Source organism: Perca fluviatilis, chromosome 17 (assembly GCF_010015445.1).
Source record: "Perca fluviatilis chromosome 17, GENO_Pfluv_1.0, whole genome shotgun sequence".
Lineage (NCBI taxonomy): Eukaryota > Metazoa > Chordata > Actinopteri > Perciformes > Percidae > Perca > Perca fluviatilis.
In genome coordinates, this window is record NC_053128.1 from 21,136,391 (window position 1) to 21,156,961 (window position 20,571).

Sequence of the window (20,571 nt, forward strand, 5' to 3'; positions counted from 1 at the left end):
AGGCTCTGGCTCTGCGGACAGCTGTGGATTTGTACCGGTCGCACGGATGCGCAAGCGGTTTCAGGTAAGTGGCTGCACATGTCCACAACAATGCACGGAACATTGTGGCTGTGCGACCAGTACAAGTCCGCAGCTATCAGTTGATGAGGGTCAGCTATTGGGCAAAAAAGAAAAGAAAAAAAAATCTAAAATAGGATTCCTATTCTTTACAGTCATTTATACCTCAAAATGGCAGTTTATAATACACTCTTTTAATAGAAGTCAGCATTGATTATCCTTCTGGCCCAACAAGCAATCTCCTTATTGGAAATTTTAATTTCAGTTTCTATATAATGCAAATGAAACCAAGAAGGCCATATAAATAATGCAAACAACCTTAACACATAATACCAAAACAAATGCACATGGCAGCGGATACTAGGCGACAGGCTTGTTAACTATGGTGTACAGGTAACCGAGTAATCCCACAGCAATTTACTGTACACTTCGGCCAGAGAGCCTTAATAGGCGCAACAGTCTGCAGGAGGTGATGAAATTATTGCAGAGCAGCCTAAGTTTGTTTACTGAAGTGTGAGTGAACTAAAGAAAACAGCATGATGGCACAACAAGCCCTGTATTTAACCAGTAGGTATGTGTTTCTATTTCAGAGAGGTAGACAGATGCAATAAATTAGTAATGCTAAAAAGCATTATGCCCAACCAAAGCTACAGTTATAACAGTTAAACATATGGTGTACTGTCTTATTAATGGTAACAAATATACTATTATAACCAATTTACAATTCACTTGGGAAAAAGTCCTTTGCTATCGACAAAGGACCTGCCACAAACAAATTATCTTGTTTACGTGTTTGAATGGAAAGCTGACTGAAGTTCACACTGCATATAAATCCATTTGTTAGTGTAATTTGGATAAATTGATTAGAAGTTTTATGTTCAAAAAATAAATAAAAAAACGGTCAAAAAACAAGCTTCTCACACATTAGCACACCGTTTTTTGCACATCTAACTTGATAATTAACAATCTACCCTGAAGGTGACACCCAGAAATATTCTGAAGCCGAAAACCTTCTAGGGTGATAATCAGACGTATTTGCCATTTTGTTTTCACATCATTTTCATTTAGTCTGACTTCTTGCTCATGTTAGCCATTTTTTCTCCACCAAAGCAGTTAACTGTAGCGGTTGCTAGGAGTCATCACACAGAAATACGTTGATGCGTGTGGATCTCATCCATGCTCCCTCTGAGAATAAACTATTTGCACCAGTAAAGTAAAGAAACTGCAGGTAAGCACTGAAGACTAATGATAGGCTATAGGTTAAGAGTTGATGGCACAATAAACAAATAAACAGTTATTGATTAGTCTGATGGAATGTGAAGAGCTGATCTGTATGTAATTAAAACCTAACAAGCCCTCCAAAAATCTCATTAGATTCTTTTAAGCAATCAAACATAACCATGTGTATGCCTATTCTTTAGACAAATCAAAAGTTAGATATATCTGCTGTTAGCAGCAAAATTGCTACATCAAAATGAGACATTTTCTCATTGTCTACAATGGCTCAGTAGTGTGGTATCAGCGTAGACTAATTACTTGTCCTACAAATCATAATTTGTTTCGCCAAAGATTCCTCTCAGTAGCATGCAAAATAAGGCCAAAGGTAATCCCATTGATTAGTGTCATGTGAACTCAGCACCTTTCAACAATGAGGTGAGCATGCTGTCCCATTAAATTAATTAATTACCTTTTGCCATTTGGGAACCATTTAAATTTGTAAAAATGTGCCTGGGCCAGGCAAGGTTAATTGGGCATTTAGCTCTCAGAGCTCCCCCCTCAACACCCAGGAGGAACTTGTCCCTAAAACAGAAGCAGGTTCTTAATAAAAGTAGCACAGTGACCCCTCAAATAGACAATAGCTGGTTTCTTGTCTTTGACCCCACCAATCCTGATACTGATAAATGGATGCAAATGACTGTGTCTACATAATCTTACTCCATCCTACTACAATCCCTAGAAAGAAAGAGAGGAAGGCTAGAAAGGTGTTCCTGCCTTTTGCTTTGAAACTGTAATGATGGTGTGTGTGTGTGTGTGTGTGTGTGTGTGTGTGTGTGTGTGTGTGTGTGTGTGTGTGTGTGTGTGTGTGTGTGTGTCTCCCCTCTGACAGAGACAGATGGAGTGGGAGCCACCAGACTTACCAGAGGAAGCAGTTTATAGAATATTGTCAGGGGAGAGTAGGCAGTTTCTGAAATACAACTTTCAAGTCACAGCCATCAATCTCGTTGGTGCCTGTCTAGATCAAGCAGGCTGGAGAGCTAGTTTGTTAGTGTTCACAAAAGATGTGTGTTATGCTACACTATTCTGAGGCCTCAGAGACAAAACAGCCGCCAGCAGCTTCATGCAAAGAACTAAGTGGAAAAGATGAAGCTGTCGGTCATCAGTATGTAAATAAATTGCCCCATTCTGTCAATCAGACAGTGAAACTGGGGCAGGGAAAATGGAGGTCCTGTGTTAATGAACAGCCTCATAGGACTATTTGCAAGCACACAAACATTGGGGAGAAGCAACAAGTTAAACAAATTTGACCATCCATATTGTGACCACTTTTTAATCCAATGACCCTGATCAACCTGTTTGTTAATTTAAAGATGCAGTAGGTAAGTCTTATAAAACTAACTTTCTGTCATATTTGCTGAAACTGACCCTATGTTCCAGTAGAACTACATGAATTATGTAAAATAAAAAATAAAAAACTCCTCCTTGATGCCATCCCACAGCAGTGTGTGACCAGGGTGGTGACCAGCATGAGGAGGAGGTGCCAGGCTGTTGTGGCTGTGTATGGTTCTTCCGCACACTACTGAGGCTCCGGTTTGTAAAGTGAATCAATTGTTAAATTGCCAATATGTCTTGTTTCTTCAAACTTCAATCATCCAATCCACCAAACACGTCAATGGCAGAATAAGCTGTTTGGCATTGGCAGAGAAGATTTGGCAAATTTATCATGGCGCAACCCACATACTCAGCGCTGCTGCTCATCCCACAAATACATGTTCCTTACAAATGAGGCACCATTTGAAAGGGAACTAAACAGGCTTTCCAACGGTATAAGATTTATTGCCAAAAAGCATTGTTACTACAGAGAAATAATCTACCAAACACAAATTTCCTTACTTTTTGTGCTTAGTTAACATATTTCACCATTCATCATTCAGTAAGCAAGACTCAGTACTGCTCAAAAAAAATCTTACTTTACTAACCCCAAGCTGCAAGGCAGTGATACTGGAGACACCAACCGTGTCTCTATTACTTTACCACCAATGAGCGGTTCCTAAATAAATAAAAAACAGAGTTAAATATAAAAAAGGGACAGTGTTCTCTTCCAATAAAATAGAAGGTTTCAAATTCCATTGTCACCAATATGTTCCTGCTGCGAAATGTCCCGCTTTTGTCAGCTACCTTGGATCACCCTCCAAAATCAGTTTGGACCATATGGTTTGCGAGGCTATGACAACAGAAGTTATAGGAAATTAATGTTATGTTCAATAAAATAAATGTACACCAAGGTCCAATTACCTTATATTTCTAATACAGAAACCATCTGTTACTCGCACTTGTGCTTGCACAAGTGTCCAAACCTAAAATGCATTTTCAATAGGGGTGTGAACCTTCACTTGTCCAACGATTTGATTCAATTACGTTTATCCTGTTAACGATTCAAATCAATTCGATATCCCGATGCATCACCTCCTCAATATTATTATATATTGCTACACATGGTTTTCATCAACATATTCAAGGAGGTCAGATATATATGAACTCCCCTTTTTGTTATAACTGCTCTTAAAAAAAGACACTTCCTGAATGTAGCGAAGTCTGAACAAGACAGACAAAAGGCAAAAACTAAAAAAGCAGTGACTGCAAGACCCAGGAAGACCCAGGGAATGCTGGGAAACGCCTGCCTCTCAGCTGATCTAACAGCTGATTGGTTCAGAATCAACTTAACATGATGACGTTTAATTTAAACTTTTTATTGTTTTTGAATTGGAGGGATTTGAATTGCTATTTGTCTGATTTAAAGGCTTATTCTGTACAAACCACATATTGTGTGGCTGATATTTATGTTTAGAAATCAGAGGGACTAAATCCGTTCGGATTACGGGTCATATACAGTGCGTTGTTAATTAAAATCAGCAACAGATCGCATGTAGAGCATTTTGACAGCTACTCTGTCATAATAAAAACAACTGGAGACTGTGTACAAGCTGATATATGGGTCTGATAACATTTTATTAAATCGGACCCAACAGGATGTGAGTGTTTCTGTCACTTCCTGTGAAGTGACAGAAGGCCTGAAGGCGGCTGGAAACTGTCCGACTTGACAGCGGATTGTTGTCCCCGCCCCCGGCTGCCGCCTGCACTCGTCCACTTTACAGGCAAGGCGCAGTTTATCTCAAACGAGCCTAATGATTAATTTCAACAACCCTAATGTTCAAGCCAAAATTGAGGAGACCATGCAGGAACACCTTGAAAATGGAATTATTATTTATGGCAAAAAGAGGAGGTGAGTCCATCATATGAGTCAGTCTGTAGAAAACTTTAACTCTCAGCTTAAACAAAAAAAAAAAAAAAGAAAAAGAAAGAAAGAAAATCTTCACAAATTAGAACATTACAGGATGTAACGTTACTGTGTGTATACAGGAACCTAGAATACCTAGATACAACAAATCACCACCCAATCCAGTCATCACTACAGTTACATCCACACCTTCACAATCATCATTTCAATCTCATCATTAGTGCAGAACATAAAGATTTAGTGCTCATTATAGCTGGCAGGTGAAAATTCAGGTTTATAGCACAGGATTCTGTGTGCCTGCGACTTTTTGTTTCTACATCCAAAAGGAGAGAAGCACATCAAGTGTAGTCTAATTACACCGCTGCTAGAATTGCAGTTCTGGCAGGTTAACATAAATAATATACTGGCTGCTCTTGTAACTAGATTGATTATCACCTCCACACTTGAAAATGTGGTGCCTGAATCTAGCAGAGTGGCCCAAGTGGCCTCACCTTTCTAAACTGTAAGCACCCAGAACATAAACTTGAAACATGGTGGTTGGAAACGTGGTTAAAATGGCAATTACCGTCATAACGTTATGTTAAGAACTGACTGCTGATACATCCGTATTAAGATTTTAACAACCCGTGTTCAGATACAAAAAACACATTAGAAAACTGCTAATCTCAATCTCCAATTTTAACAGAAAAAAAGCCCACTCACTGTCTCACGATGCCTGCGTCAGTAAGCATCAGAGCAGAGCACAAGCATTTTCCAACGCAAACTTCATGAACACAAGCAAGAATGTTGCAGAAGCAAAAAAAAGAAAAGAAATAAAAGCTGATTCATTCCACCAAAATGCCAGCATAACTCAGGAGCCTGAGTTTAACCACCACTGTCAACTCCAATACTTTTGCGCAACAGACTTTCATACAGCCAACACGCAAATCTGCGTTAAAAGTTGGAGCAGATATACCACTGGACTCACCTTTAGCTGCAGGCGAGGCGTCTCGTTCGGTGCAGAATTTCTTCCATTCATCCAGGCTTTTGCGTCTCTCGAAGGCCAACTGCTCCAGCTGCGCCTAACGTGCAAGGCGCATCGACCGATGGTGTTTAGTGAAGACATTCCTCAACTCTGAGAGTGAATTTGAATTGTCTTCCAAGATCATCTGGAGTCTGATGTTGTGGTCCACTGACAGTCACACCCGACCCGCGAAGCGACGACAGCGGCGGGGCTCCAACCGCAGGGCAAATGTTTGCAAAGGCTTGGCCTTCTATATAATTTTGTCCTCCTCCTCCTCCTCCCACATCTTGTCTTTCTTCTGATTCCAAACCGGAAACATCTTTATTTTTGTCGATTGAATTTCCTTTTGCCAGTTTCTTATATGATCACCAACCCATACATTATTATTAGCTAATGCTAGCTCCCACCAATGTATGCTAACCAACATTCAATGTGCAGCGGTGTGCGCGAGGGTGATCACCATGGATGTATTAAGAGAACGGTGATCACCCTTGACCTCGCGATCACAGTAATCCCGCAGTCATTTGCGAGATTTAATGGTTGACTGTCTTAGTATGTAGCCCCAAAATCATTTTTCATCTGTATAATCTTGAATGTAAAAACAAGTGCAAAACACATTTATCTTTTTCTTTTTATTAGAAATAGATAGAATTGGTGTAACATATGGGTGCAGCATGGTACAGGTGGGGGCACGGAATGTGCCATTCCCCCCCTAGTGATTAGTGTTAGCAGTTTACACTGTATAGATCAGGGCTAGACCTGTGTGTTTTTGTCCGTTATGCTACATTTCCTTCTTGTTTAGCCACCAACACAAAATAGTAAATAATATAAACATGTGCAGCTCAATTCACAACTTTTGGTTTGCATAGCGATGCATTTGTGCATCAGAACAGAAGATTAGTTGAGAATATACAGATCACAACTGTGGTCTTTGGAGGTTGATTTTATCTTCCACTCTGTGGTATATTGGTTTATAAAAATGTGTTTGTGCAACTGTGTGTTTTCTGATGAATTGTTTTAGTCTTATATGCCTTTGTATTATGTACAACACTGCACTGTAGTCTCTTGAAATGTATTGTGTTGCTATGCTATAAGGTTACTTTGACCCATTACTTTGTTTGTTGTTGTTTTCTCTGCAAATTTGTGCTTTTCCTCAACATCTAATCTTGGGGCCATCATAAATAACACCACAGCTGAACCCAAAACAAAACATCATAATATCAAGACATCCTCAAACTACACAAACGTTCACCACACACTAAAAACTTTAAGGTATTTCAAGCCATTGTATTCTAGCTGTGAGCAATATGACAACATTTAACACCTAAAATACTTTATTCCATTGTTTTTGTGTGGCTTGTCACACAATTCACTCTGTAGAATGCCCTTAACATTTGCACTCACACATTTCTGTCATCCACAGCTGTTAACAAGATTCTAGAATAACAACAGCCTTGAGGTGTTTACGGTGTAGTGTCTTCAATTATCAGGAGAGCTACCTGCCAGGTTGTCGCTAATTCCTTGCAAGGCAAAAGTGTACACTAACAAGTGTGTTTATTCCTGTCAGCTGTTTTTTTTGCCCAAAGGAAAGTACAATCTTAACAGTAAGTTCACCTGTTCCTTGTTAATGGGCTTTATTTATTTATTTGACATTTATTTAACTGAGGCTGGATTGTTTCCCCCACTTATCAATAAGGGTATGTGATTTCATTGTCCTACTTTTTATCATTCTAGTCTGCTTTCCTGTTGTCTGGAGGCTCTGGGTTTTGTGAACTTTAAGGAATACGTGTCTCTTCTTTTTTCTGTCATTCAAAGCATTATAAGTTCCTGTGAATCAGAGGCCAGAGGGAGTAACCGAAATGAAGTGTGATGTTGCACTTCCCATGTAACTTTCATTGTATCATATTTTTAGATCTTTTCTAAACCCTGAGACATACGTTGTGCCACCTTGTTCATTTATTCTCTGCCATACTCTCATTGAATTTAATGTCTCTGATGGAAAGCATCTGTCTCCTTTAGTCTTCCTGTTCTTGTGCTACACTCTGCCAGGTGTTGGCTATGAAGCTTCAGACACTGCACCACAAAAAAATATGTATTCAAGACACTACTTTAAGCAAGATAATGAACAGGGAAAAAAAGAGGCAACTTTTGCTTGTTTATTAAAAACAAATACCTCTGTGTGCCAAAGGGAGATTATTGTAAATTGCTTGCATTATAATTATGTAGCCTTTTAAAATTGTTAGTGGTATTTATTATATAATACTTTCAATTAAATTCATTTGCAAATAGATCTATTGTTTATTTAAATAAATAAATAAAAAATATATTAGATAGCACAATGGCTGTAGTAGGCACTTTCACTTCATTGCAATAAGTAATAGCAGAAATGACAACCACGCCAATGTCAACTTAGCATGATACAAACTAAACCTGAACAAGAAACGGAACAAATAGACTAGTAGTGGCTGAAGGATGTCTGCATCAAGGGAGCACATAATCAGGTGTCCCTAGTTTTATGTATTTATTCATTTTAATTCATGCATTATAACACATTTTTACAGAGCTACTGTAGTTGAACAGATATAGGAAGATATGCTGGAAGGGACCCTGCTTAATTTTATTTATTTATGCATTATAATAGAGTACATTGTACTGATTTAAAAGAAATTTAGTTACCATCCCTTAAGACTTTAGTGACCTTTATTGAACCTAAACCCTTCTTAAGTATGTATTATTATGTGTGTAGGGTATTTATATGATAAATAATAAACTAAGACAATACACAGAAAAAAAAAACGTTCATGCCCAAATGAAGGTGGTAAGTCATTCACAATGGGCATACAGTACATCTAATATCATTTTGAATACCTTTAATATTCAGGAGGAATTTTAAAAAACTTTATTACAGCTAAAATATTAATTCAAACCACAGAGGAAAGATTTATTTGTATTGGCAAGTTTTGAGAAAATATAAGGAATTAATTAAATTGTCAAAAACAACTGTCATTCAAATTCACTCTACATTATTTCTATTGATATGTTTGCTTATGTTAATGTTTGTTTATCTTTGTTAGATTTTTTGGTTTGTTTAGTTCATATCTATATATTAGTATCTCCCTGTACGTTTGTGCTATATTATGTTATAGTCAAATTCCTTATATTTGTCAACATGCTTATAAAGTTGATCCTGGTTACATTAGCACTGATAGTTTACTATCAGTGTATTATGGCTAAAGCTCTAATAATGCTGTCTAGTTCAATGGACAAATTCCCTCAGGTTAACATGAATTCCTTTACCAGTGTCAGGGATTTGAAATATGCGTGTAATGTATGATTTTGTAATTTAATATTTAGTTAATGCAGTGGTTCATTGACCACCTGCAGAGGAAATCCTAACATATGAAAGCACTCCTAACTGACTTTGGCAGGGAGCAGGTTAAACAGGTGAGATGTTGGTTTAGCAGCATGTACTAATGGCAAACGTTTCTACTGAGCTTGTCTCTCACTGAGAGAATATGCTGGCGGGTACCAAAGCAGTAGGTGTGCATTCTTAGAGAGACCCCGAGACCTCATTAGGTAAATTGATAATGTCATGTCTGATTAGGTCAATTATTTGGGATTGAAGAAGATTAAGAAAGGAAATGTGTCATTTAAAGGAACACGGCGACTTATCGGGACTTTAGCTCATTCACAGTAACCCCCAGAGTTAGACAAGTCGATACATAGCCTTCTCATCTCCGTGCGTGTTGTAACGCTGTCTGACGCCCCCAGCACTAGCTAAGCCTAGCACAGATCCTGGAGGTAACAGGTTCCAACTAGCCTACTGCTCCGAATAAGTGACAAAATAACGCCAACACGTTCCTATTTACATGTTGTGATTTGTATAGTCACAGCATGTCCAATTAACAAGGTCATATGAGACACAGCCATCTTCTAACTGTATACAAACTGGGAACTATATTCTCAGAAAGGCAAAGCACTGCTACTTCTGCTACTTGGGCAGAGTGATTTGCTAGCAGCACCCAGAAGCCCTGTGGTGAGGAGCAGAGAGTTCGCCTGGAATTCGCTCAGATTTGGAGTAATATAGTCAACAATTACTAGATACTAAAAGCATAGTGACCTTGTTATTTGTACACCTTGTGACAAATCACAATATGTAAATAGGAACATGTTGGCGTTATTTTTCACTTATTCGGAGCAGTAGGCTAGTTGGAACCGGTTACCTCCAGGATCTGTGCTAGGCTTAGGTAGACAGACAGAGTTACAACACGCACAGAGATGAGAAGGGTATGTATCGACTTGTCTAACTCTGGGGGTTACTGTGAATAAGCTAAAGTCCCAATAAGTCAGCGTGTTCCTTTAAAGGTCCAATGACATGGTCCTCTTTGGATGCTTTTATATAGGCCTTAGTGGTCCCCTCATACTGTATCTGAAGTCTCTTTCCCATAATTCAGCCTTGGTGCAGAATTACAGCCACTAGAGCCAATCCCACAATGAGCTTTCCTTAGTATGTGCCATTTCTGTGTCTGTAGCTATCGAGGAGGAGAGATGGGATCAAGGTGGATGTTGGGGGTGTGGCCTTGACCAACTGCCACTTTGCTCGTTTGAAAGCCATGATGTCTCTCTCTTTCTAATGGGCAGGCCAAATTCTCTGGGCGGGATTCCAGATCGGCCCATCTGAGCTTTCATTTTCTCAAAGGCAGAGCAGGATACCCAGAGCTCGGTTTACACCTATCGCCATTTCTAGCCACTCGGGTACCACAGGCAGGCTGGGGGAACTCATATTAATGTTAAAAAACCTCATAAAGTGAAATGTTCATGCCATGGGACCTTTAAGAATGTTAAGAAATAATTTGTGGTAAACAGGGATACGAGCAAGAGGTGGTTACTGAAGAGCTTTTAAAAAAGCTACAGTGTAATGTCAAAAAGAAAGTAATGATTGTCTTCATCAGCATTGATGAGTTCTGAGGTTTAGCACGGGGGGGGGGGGGGGGGGGGTTTACATCTGTAGCTCTCACTCAATAGTGAAGCAATTATCACAAGTTAATCTAATCAACTTTGAGTTTGTGAAAAGCGCTATATAAATTCAATTTATTATTATTATTATTATTATTATTAATGAGACTGTAATATTACTCTGGAAAGTAGCTATTGTACATTATACATTATATTACATGAAAAAGTGCCCTCTTTGATGCCCCTACTGTATGATAAGTAAAACATAATAAATGCCCTCTACGGTGGCCCAATGTGCAAGAAAATGGGATTAAGTGTCCTCCCTTCCAGTGGAGAAAATGTGATGCAGGGCACTGCCATCTGGGTGCCCTTCCAGTGGAGAAAATTTGATAAAGTGCCCACTAGGGTGCCCTTCCAGTGGAGAAAACGTGATACAAGACAGGATACGGTGCCAGTGAGTTTGTAGTCAAATTACAATTTGTCATCAGGATCAGATACAATGGCTGATGAGGCAAACGTGTTATATCAGAAACATTGTCTAGCCAAGTCAGGACCAGATCCAGGATAATACTTTTACAATGGGCTTTTCATGTACAAAGCAAATCATGTCTATTAAAGGTGCGTTCGTAAATAGTCACTCTGATTGCCAGAGCGAACTCTGGCACAATTTGGGTTCGTAAATTCGGAGCGCTGTTGGAATATACCGTTTCGTTATTCAGAGCACCACATTTTCGTGGGCAGCAGAGTGTACTGTACTGTACTGGCACTCTGTCTAAGGAGAAGGAGCAGCAGAGCGCCAAGCGTAGTGAATGTGTGATGAACAGCTCAAATGGCAGGAATCATCCCAGTGAAATGTGGACTGATGGGTGAGTTAAATGAAATAATTCTCATCATAATCATCTCTTACATTCTCATCCTCACTTTCGACGTTACATTTTGGTATATACATTTTAACATCCATTTTAACTTAACTGTTTGTTCATTCACATACTGTGGAAATAGAACAACACTCATCTCAGTAACAAGAAATCTCACCCAAGGGGTCAGAAGCAATGTTTATGAGTATTGAAGCCATGGATAATAAAATGTAGGGGTTAGCTGCTGAAATCCTTTTTCAGTATCTTCATCAGTATTGAAGCTTTTTGTGTTTTCATTCATACCGATGCCCTGTGCCACCCATACAACATTTTTCTAATGTGACATTTGACCTTTGATTTGGGAATTCTTTTGAAAATTCAGATTTTAGGGAATTGAAAGTGTTGCAAACCTGGTCATAGTTCCCATCCTTTGCAGATGAGAAATAACACACAATATAATAATGTCTTTGAATAGGGATACAGTCTTTTGTGTTTGGGGTCCTCTCTTATTATGGGGGAGATGACAAAGTTGTCGTTCACCACTTTTCCTGGCCATGGATTTATTTTTTGACTGGAAAACAGAAGGCTGTGTCTCTGGTTGGGAAGACACTTTCTTTCTTTTTTCTTGCTTTTTGTGTTAATTTGTGCTTAGCTAATAACGGCCTTAGTTCATCTCAGGGGGGCGGGGATTCTGTGGTGCGGCTCTGCTGCTCTTCTATTGGCCTGATAAACTACCTGCATATCTTACCAGGAACTCTGGAAAGTGACCAGGGAACTCTGATGCTACAAGCATTTGGTCAGTGAAATCATAATTGTTTCCATTGTCCGTTTTCATCTTTAATTTATGAAAACCTCACTGCTGATGATGGACGCCCCATTTGTCCAATTACCGTAAAGACCAAGCTCAGAAACTCCCATCAGTAACCATCAGTTAGGGTGCCACTGTACTCCCACATGAGAGTTCTAGGCTCACTAAGCCTTTCGTGTCTCACTTGAGATGCTGGGATTACAATAGCGATTTAATTTGCTTAATTGGAGATGAAGAGAAAAAGGAGGGGGACCAAATATGTACTGTTCAATTTTTGTTGATTCATGGAGGACAATAGGAAATCAGACAACTACTGGGACCACAATGGGAATAAGTCTTTGGGCTTTACTGTGTCATCCCTGACTATTTAAGTATTTTAATGTATGACACAGAGTACTGTTTCATATTTTTATATTTAAATGGTTAAATAAAATCAAAAAAAAGTATGGTACATGCATTTTTATACAGTATATATGGCAGCCAAGGAAATTTCAGTGAAACAGCTGCTTACCTTCTATTGCATTTAAATCAAATTATCTTAAAAGCTTTCCCTTGTTTTTTTTCTGTAAAACCTATCATTTTAGTTAAATTAAAGCCTAAGACGACAGAACCATTTCCTTTGAAAATAAAGGAGTTCTGGGGAACTAAGCAATCATTTATGCCCATCAAATAAAACGTTTTCTCCTTTAAGAATATTATGTTCATTTCTGCTTTGCTCTACAATTATAAATGTTTTTATTTAATTATTACACTTATCTACCAAACATGGGCATTCAGTGGTCAGCACTCTCGCCTCACAGCAAGAGGGATCCAGGGTTCTTCCAGTGTTAGCATGGGTTCTCTGGTTCCTCCCACAGTCCAAAGATGTGCAGCTTAGGTTAACTGTTCACTCTAAATCGCCTGTTAGTGTGAATGTGAGTGTTAATGGTTGTCTCTATGTGTCAGCCCTGTGAAATTATGGCGACCTGTCCAGGGTGCACATAATGTACAACATTTTTCAATAACATAACATTTTGCATTTTTTATTACACTTATCATGGTGTCAATACTTTTTGCAGTGTAATAATTTGACATATATTGTAACAAATGATAATCATAAATGCTTAAGTGTATTTTAAGTATTTCATGAACACATTTATAATAAGTACTTAAACTGCTTGTGCTAAAACAAAGACAGCCCACACACAAATGGAGGCAGAGGAGTGTCTAGGTGGCACACCACAGCAGACATCTGCAGGTTAAATTCCTGGCAGAGGTTCCTTTGGCTTGACCTGGCATTCTAACCAACACAACTGGCAGAGTTATCCAGTGGGAAGCCAGTGAGGGAGCATGTCCAGGTTTTGCATTGGAAGCTCTGTGTGAGGGTTGAGACCAAATCATATTTTTTTGTAAAAATGCAGGAAAGAAAATGGAAGGTTCACAGAGAAGCTGACATCAACTTGGTTGTGTGCATATGGAACGTGGAATATGATATAGCTGCATATCTTAAATGTAATCTCTGTATTAACATTGTTTTGTTAAAAACTGCTCTTAAGGTAGAATATATTATTGTGAATATGGTGGTATTAGTACATTAAATCTACAATTTTTAATAAGCAATGCTAAATAACAGTACTATACTATTATACTGTATACAATACTGATACAAAATGAAACAAATAAGGCAGAAAAAATGGCTATGTTATAACTAACAATATTGTTATAATTTCTATTAATTATGGGTATAATTGTACTAATCATTGTGAATGTGTGCAGTAGGGGGCACCACTGCTTTTATAAAATTCAAATGTACAGAAAACATCACCTGACCCACTCAATGAACTTCACAACACTGAAACTTCAGTGTTGTGTTTTCAACAGAAACACTATCTTAAGATATTAACAGTCGATAGTGTTGTATCTTCTCACTGAAGCTTCTTGTCTCTTTACTCCTCTGAGCATCATTAAAGAACTGAGATGTTTTTATTCCATAAAACACATATGATTGTTGTTTTTGCAACATATGTCAAGTTGATAATTTTTTTTTTATAAAATGGCCCACAGAATCATAATGTAACAACAGTTCGGTACTCTGCATTCCCCCTGACCTGGAAATATTTTGCAACCCCTTCATGTTGTTGCTGCAGCTGTCAGGTAGCAGCTTACATGTCATCATGGCCACATTTTTTTATTGTATAAATGTCAAGGACTGCGAACAGTTCTGCTCTAATGCTTGTACCAGTACACTGAAGTGCTGCAAAGACAAAAAGTAGGGCATGATTAAGTGGATGAGTAGATGGGCAGCACTGTTGGGTCTCTATGATGGGGAAATAAATACTGAATCTGGTGGTGATGAATGCCTCCGCCTTACTGGATGTGAATCCTTGAGCACAAGCATTATTTCTTTCACTGCATTCAGCAAACAAACAACGAACTGGTGGGCCAATGAAAGAAATCTTTGTTATCAGCAAACTTCAGAGACAGGATAATGTCTGTGGTGAGAATATTTTATAGAGCCAAAAGCAGCAAGTTAAGAGAAATAGTTTTGGCAATGCTTTGACTATGCAAGTACACTAAAAGTAGCTGGATGTATACATACTTGATGTGCTGCATGATCGTTGTGTGCAAAATATGAAGAATAGTTTCTATAATGGAATATAATGGATGGTACAAACAAGCCTTGCTCTTCTTATTAAATATAGCCTTTTAATGAGAAATAGATTATTATATGAAACATTCATTTGAAATAAGCTGATATAATGATCTTAACAGAACAGCAAAAAAGTACATAGGCAAGGTATTAGGTGTAAAAATCTTGAGACATCCATGGATACATGTAAGCAACACTGTGGTAGCATAATGCCATATGATAAAATGTGCTTGTTTTATGGACCTTGCAGTGACTCAAAACTAAATCGTAATGTACAGTATGTTTTGACAAAATTTAAACACAGTCATACATTGTCATGAATCTAATTAGATACATAAGACATGGGTGCCCTCTACTTTGTGCTGATGTACTCAAATGGAGGGCTTTTTTTTGAAGTAGTCTTTGTATTCCCTTTCAATACTGTTATATTTTTATAATATTGTTACTGTAGCAGAGCATTGTTACTGTAACAGAGTTAATATTTACAGATATATTGTACAACAGGGGACAAAAAATAATATCAACCATTACTTTAAGTCATCTTTTGACCCTCTTTCTGGTGGTTGATTTCCCCACATGCACAAACCCCCTGTAGTTCTTAGGAGCAGATGAAAAGTGTATATTTGATCATCACTTATGGTCTTAAATTCTGTAGCTAATTACGTGTCACTCTGTAACATCTGTGTCTGTGTAACATCTAAAAGTATTCTCCAGCTTTAAACATGTTAAAGGGATAGATAACAGGCACTTAATAATAATAATAATAATAATAATAATAATAATAATAATAATAACAACAACAATAATAATCATAATAATCATGATAATAAGGTAACAATTCATTTGGAGAGTCCAATGTTAATGCTGAACAATCAAGTCCCCTTTTTTTACAGCATCTCAATTGATTACAGTGGGCATCTATCGTGTGGCCATCTCTGTCTCATTATAGCTTCAGTATGTCAAAGTCAGCTCTGCATCAAATAAAACTAATTCATCGGGAGGTACTGTTAGCATGCACATGTTACAATGACAATGTTATGGATACTAACATATTTGAAAAAGTCTACCATGTTAACATTAACATGCTAATTAGCTCAAAATACATAACTGGGGCTAATAAACTACAATACCAAGGAGCTTTGCGACAGCTTGCAGCTACTATCTACACCCAAGCAGATGCACTGGTCACGATACAGCACATTTAATTTGTATCCACCGGTCCAGATGCCCTCTTTCCCTCTTGCTGCTGCTTACCTCATGGCAGTAGTGCCATCCTATGCAAACTGGAAACAATAGCCCTGCAGAGGTATCTGCTCACTCACTAAATGCACCTTTACGGATGTTGGGCTATTAAACTGCGGCTATAGACTGATGATAGTCTTGTACTGTGAGATCAATTTGACAACACAGAGCTGAGCCTGACAACCTGAGCCTCAGTCGTCCTGAACCGGCCACCACATTCTGTATGCGCTAACCCATACATTAGTGAATTATTTTGCTGACTACTGAATCACCTGATATTGATTAGATTTAAGTGACTAAGTTATTATTGATGAAGCACCTCTCAAGAGTAAAAAGTGCTTCACAAAAAGACTGACAACAGTAAAATAAACCATAAGGATAATCATCGCCACATGAAGCCAGACGTGATTCTGTTGGTTACATCATGACAAGAATGCACATCTAGAGACAGCTATTAAGGTTGTAATCGTGGATGCAATTAAATATGCAGCTGACAAAGCGATTTCTATAAGAATAAAAAAACAGGTGTTGTTCCAGAGCCGCTGTATTTTCTTGTGTAAATCCAACCCGACATGGTTGTTCCCAGATATATTACAAGCCTCTGCTTACAGCTGACTCCACAAGACTAGTCTAATCACAATTTAAAGTAACAATAATTATTTAGAACACAAAATTAAACAAAAAATAGCAAGGCAACCAAACTTTATCTACAGTAAGAGACTAACAGACATAAAATAAATACATACATGGAAAAGTTTTAAAGTGCTCATATTATGCTCATTTTCAGGTTCATAATTGTATTTAGATGTTATATCAGAATAGGTTTACATGGTTTCATTTTCAAAAAACACCATATTTTTGTTGTACTGCACATTGCTGCAGCTCCTCTTTTCACCCTGTGTGTTGAGCTCTCCGTTTTAGCTATTGAGTGAAGCATCTCATTTCTGTTCAATCTTTGTTGGGAGTCGCACATGCACAGTAGCTAGTTAAGGACAATTAGCCATTAAGAACCAGAGTATGAGGGCGTGCCACGCTAGCAGCTAGGCGAGCATTATAACGTGTGTTACAAAGTGACGCACGTTTGTCACCGAAGTAAAGGCTGGATTATAACAGAGCTGTTTGGAGCAGTTTGTGAACAGTGTTTTCTGTTGGAGATGGTAAATCCCTTAGGGGTGGACTTTGAGCTTTTTCACTTATAAACCTATAACATGCACTAAAAAGATATATAACACATACAGGAAAGGGAAAAAGCCAAAAAGCACAATATGAGCACTTTAAGATGCTTTTCTAAAAGCTTGCAACTGGCTGTCAGGTTTTACACTGGGAGGAACGTTTTTCCAGAGTTTGGGAGCCATGGCAGCAAATACTCCTCTTTTTTAAATTCAAACCCATCAATGAGAACAGCTATAGGTTGTATGACATGAGTGAACTTGCCTCTGTTGTTGTTAACAAACATGCAGGTAATGGACTGGACCTACAAATATTCATCAGCAATAGCAATGTTTCAGCATCAGATTACCCAAATAAAATGTGACCAACAATACATATAGGTAGTGTTTCATATTTCAGTTAGATGATTGAGAGTGTTAAACACAGTTGCAGCTCTGTTGATGTTTCCAGCAACATGCAAAACAAGGTTAAATTTCATATCTAGAGAAAAAAACTTGATCTTTACATGTGGTCATAAAAAGCTTACAGATTAAACACCGCCAAAAAGGTATTTTAAGCTTTAATATAACCATTTCTTTTTTTCCTTTTTTTTTTTCCTGTGGCACAACAGAGAAATTCAATGGCTTTACAACACAATTCTTATCCAACATAATATGCCTTTTCTTGTCATCTCCCTTGTTGCTGTGCTCTTATCTAAAAACCGAGACTATAAAATAAAAACATTCAAATGGAACATTTTTTTATGTACGTACTTTCGTGAAATGGGGATGAACTTTATGTCTTACTGTATGTCTACCTCAGGGAAGTGTATGGCTTTAAGTTGTCTTGCAAATGTGCCTGGATGAAGAATGTTTACATTTTGCTCTTGGTGCTGAAAAGCTCCACAAATCAGCAGTCACAACATGTACATTTTGCAAAGCTGTACAAAATAGCATTGATTGTTAAATCTTCAGACCACAATATTGCACTCACGCACCAGGAGGTACTGCCTTGTGAAAAACACAGCTTGAATTTCAAACACGAGAAGAAGCGCTCCAAATGCAAGATTTTGCTTAGACTGGAGTCAATCTCAAATGACACATTCAATTAACGAACAGCAATAAGCATCAAGCCAAAAAAAGGTATACGCACATTTGCACACGCACACGCACACATACATTCACCCACATATATATGTATATATATAAACAGCTGGCTTTTGTTATTTGACATGACTATCCATTACTGGGCCCAAAAAAAAAACACCCCCCACCCCCCCAAGAGGGGTTTTTTGTGGGAAAAAGAAGGGGGGCCTTAACTCCACACAGCAATGCAGATCCGGGGGGGGTGGCTGTGGGTTTGAAATGTAATAAAGAGTCTATAAGTAATGTGTTGACTACTTATTCACTAGGGCTATTTAATCCTTACAATGTATAAACATCTTTTAATATTAAACTGTCCGTTAGGTCGGAAATATTTTGCACATTAGCTGAAATAAAAGGATATCTGGTCTGCCCTTGTGTTATATCATTATTCCTTTAAAAATGTTTTTCTCAGTAAAGAATGGCAGTTTCAGATATAACCTTTGATCCCTCAGAGTAAAATCAAGGCCTCTTTTTCACCAGTACATAGATTTAATATTTCTTTTTTTCTCTTTTTTTTAAATTCTTTTTTGAAATGACAGACATGCTGGGACAAATATGATACAGTCTTTATAGTGGTTCCATTAATCTTCTTTATCTTTATGTGAAATGCTTTTCATCACTGCCTTTCCATTTAAGAATTATGCTTACAAAGTTAATATTACATCAAAAGGCAGAAAAGGTCCAAAGATGAAAAAGAGAAAACAAAATAAACATTAAGATCCCCTCGTAGTTCATTTGTTGGGTGTTTCTGTTTGCTGTCCTTATGTTAATGTTACTACAGTATGTTCAACAGAGTTTAGCAGTCAGGTGATCTGATTGTTTTAGTATCTCTGTGCTGTACATGTCCAAGGCATGATTTACTCGAATCATCTCACTGTTGTTGAGCTTGAGCCTATGCTTTAGCATACAAGAGAAGAGGTCCAGCTGGGGTTTGCCAGGTGCAGATGGAGGGGCAAGGCGGTTAATCCGATCCCTAATGTCCAGTAACAGGAGCATAACAGATGAGGATGAGTAGAACTGAGTCCCTTGTGTGTACGACTGGTTAACCTGCTGCACAGCACTACGGAGCAGGTCGGCATTAAAGCGCAGGCTGTAGCCGAACACTTGGATGTCAGATATTTTTATGTAAATCTGCCGCTTGTTAGGGTCTCCGAGATCCACCGGACCCTGTCCTGTGTCATTGCGTAAGCCAGTTGGGATCTTAGCGCGGCTACGCAGGTAGATGTGCACCGTCTCAAAGAAAGTCTTCCACCGGTTTCCCAGCAGGAGAGTCCAGTTGAAGCACTGGGAGTTCTGCAGTCGTACTTTTTCCCAGCGGGGGTAACCATGTTCCCCAAAGGGCATGCTCCAGCCTTCTGAGTGGCTACCACTGAATGGGTTGACATAAACAAAGAACATGGGGTCAATGCTGCTATTTCGCATCTGGCAGATCTTCATCGATAGACCGATTATCATGTGAAGGTAGTCCATCCGGTTTTTGTTACTCTTGAGAGTCAGGGACATGCGCTTACGCCATCGAGGGTCAAAGAAGGTCTCTAGTCGGATCTCATTACTGATGAAAGTAGTGTGAATGTACAGTCGCGAATCCATTTTCTGTAACAGGTATTTCAGTTCAAGGTCCTGAAAGTCCAGATCAGTTTCAAAGCTGATGAACTGCTCGCTACGTTCTGAGTCTACATTCTGGGGCTCACAGCGACCACGGTACAACTTGTAGCCCTTGTTGCAGGAGCCACATTGTGAGATGTTGGCCAGGCTGCACATGGCACAGCTGTTGTTGCCACCTATGACACATGGGATGGGTCGCTGGCATAGAGTGACACCTGTGTGGCACACGCATGTCCTTTGGCTCTCCAAGAAGGTACCCCAGAACCCGTTTTCATTGCAGTAGAGAAAGGACTGAACCCTGTTGAGCCACTGCATCACAGATCTAGAGAGAAAGAGAAGGAAAATCAGGAAAGAATCATTAACAGTGGTCAGATGGAAAGTTCAAAGTATTATCATATACCGTAAGCACTATTTTTTGCCCATTTACCAGAAGTTGTGTATGCAATACAATACTGCTGACACATTTTTCAATAGCATACTGTGGTGTTTCTGTGCATTTTTTAGATTTCCCAGAAGACCTTTCATTTATGTCAGTACATTTTGACAATCAACTTGCAAAGATTTGAAACGTGCTTTGACATCTAACACATTGGACATCATGTTT

At 38.6% G+C, this 20,571-nt stretch overlaps 1 protein-coding gene across 3 annotated transcripts in view; it reads right to left on the minus strand.

Annotated features, from left to right (window-relative positions):
- Window positions 1–18,573: 18,573 nt before the first annotated feature.
- brinp1 (bone morphogenetic protein/retinoic acid inducible neural-specific 1) overlaps window positions 18,574–20,571 on the minus strand; it is a 159,911-nt gene continuing 157,913 nt past the window's right edge. For all 3 annotated transcript variants that reach the window (XM_039780768.1, XM_039780769.1, XM_039780766.1), the window contains one exon: window positions 18,574–20,289. In XM_039780768.1, the coding sequence (XP_039636702.1) occupies window positions 19,149–20,289 (1,141 nt within the window). In that variant the 3' untranslated portion in view covers window positions 18,574–19,148. The remainder of the gene's footprint in view (window positions 20,290–20,571) is intronic.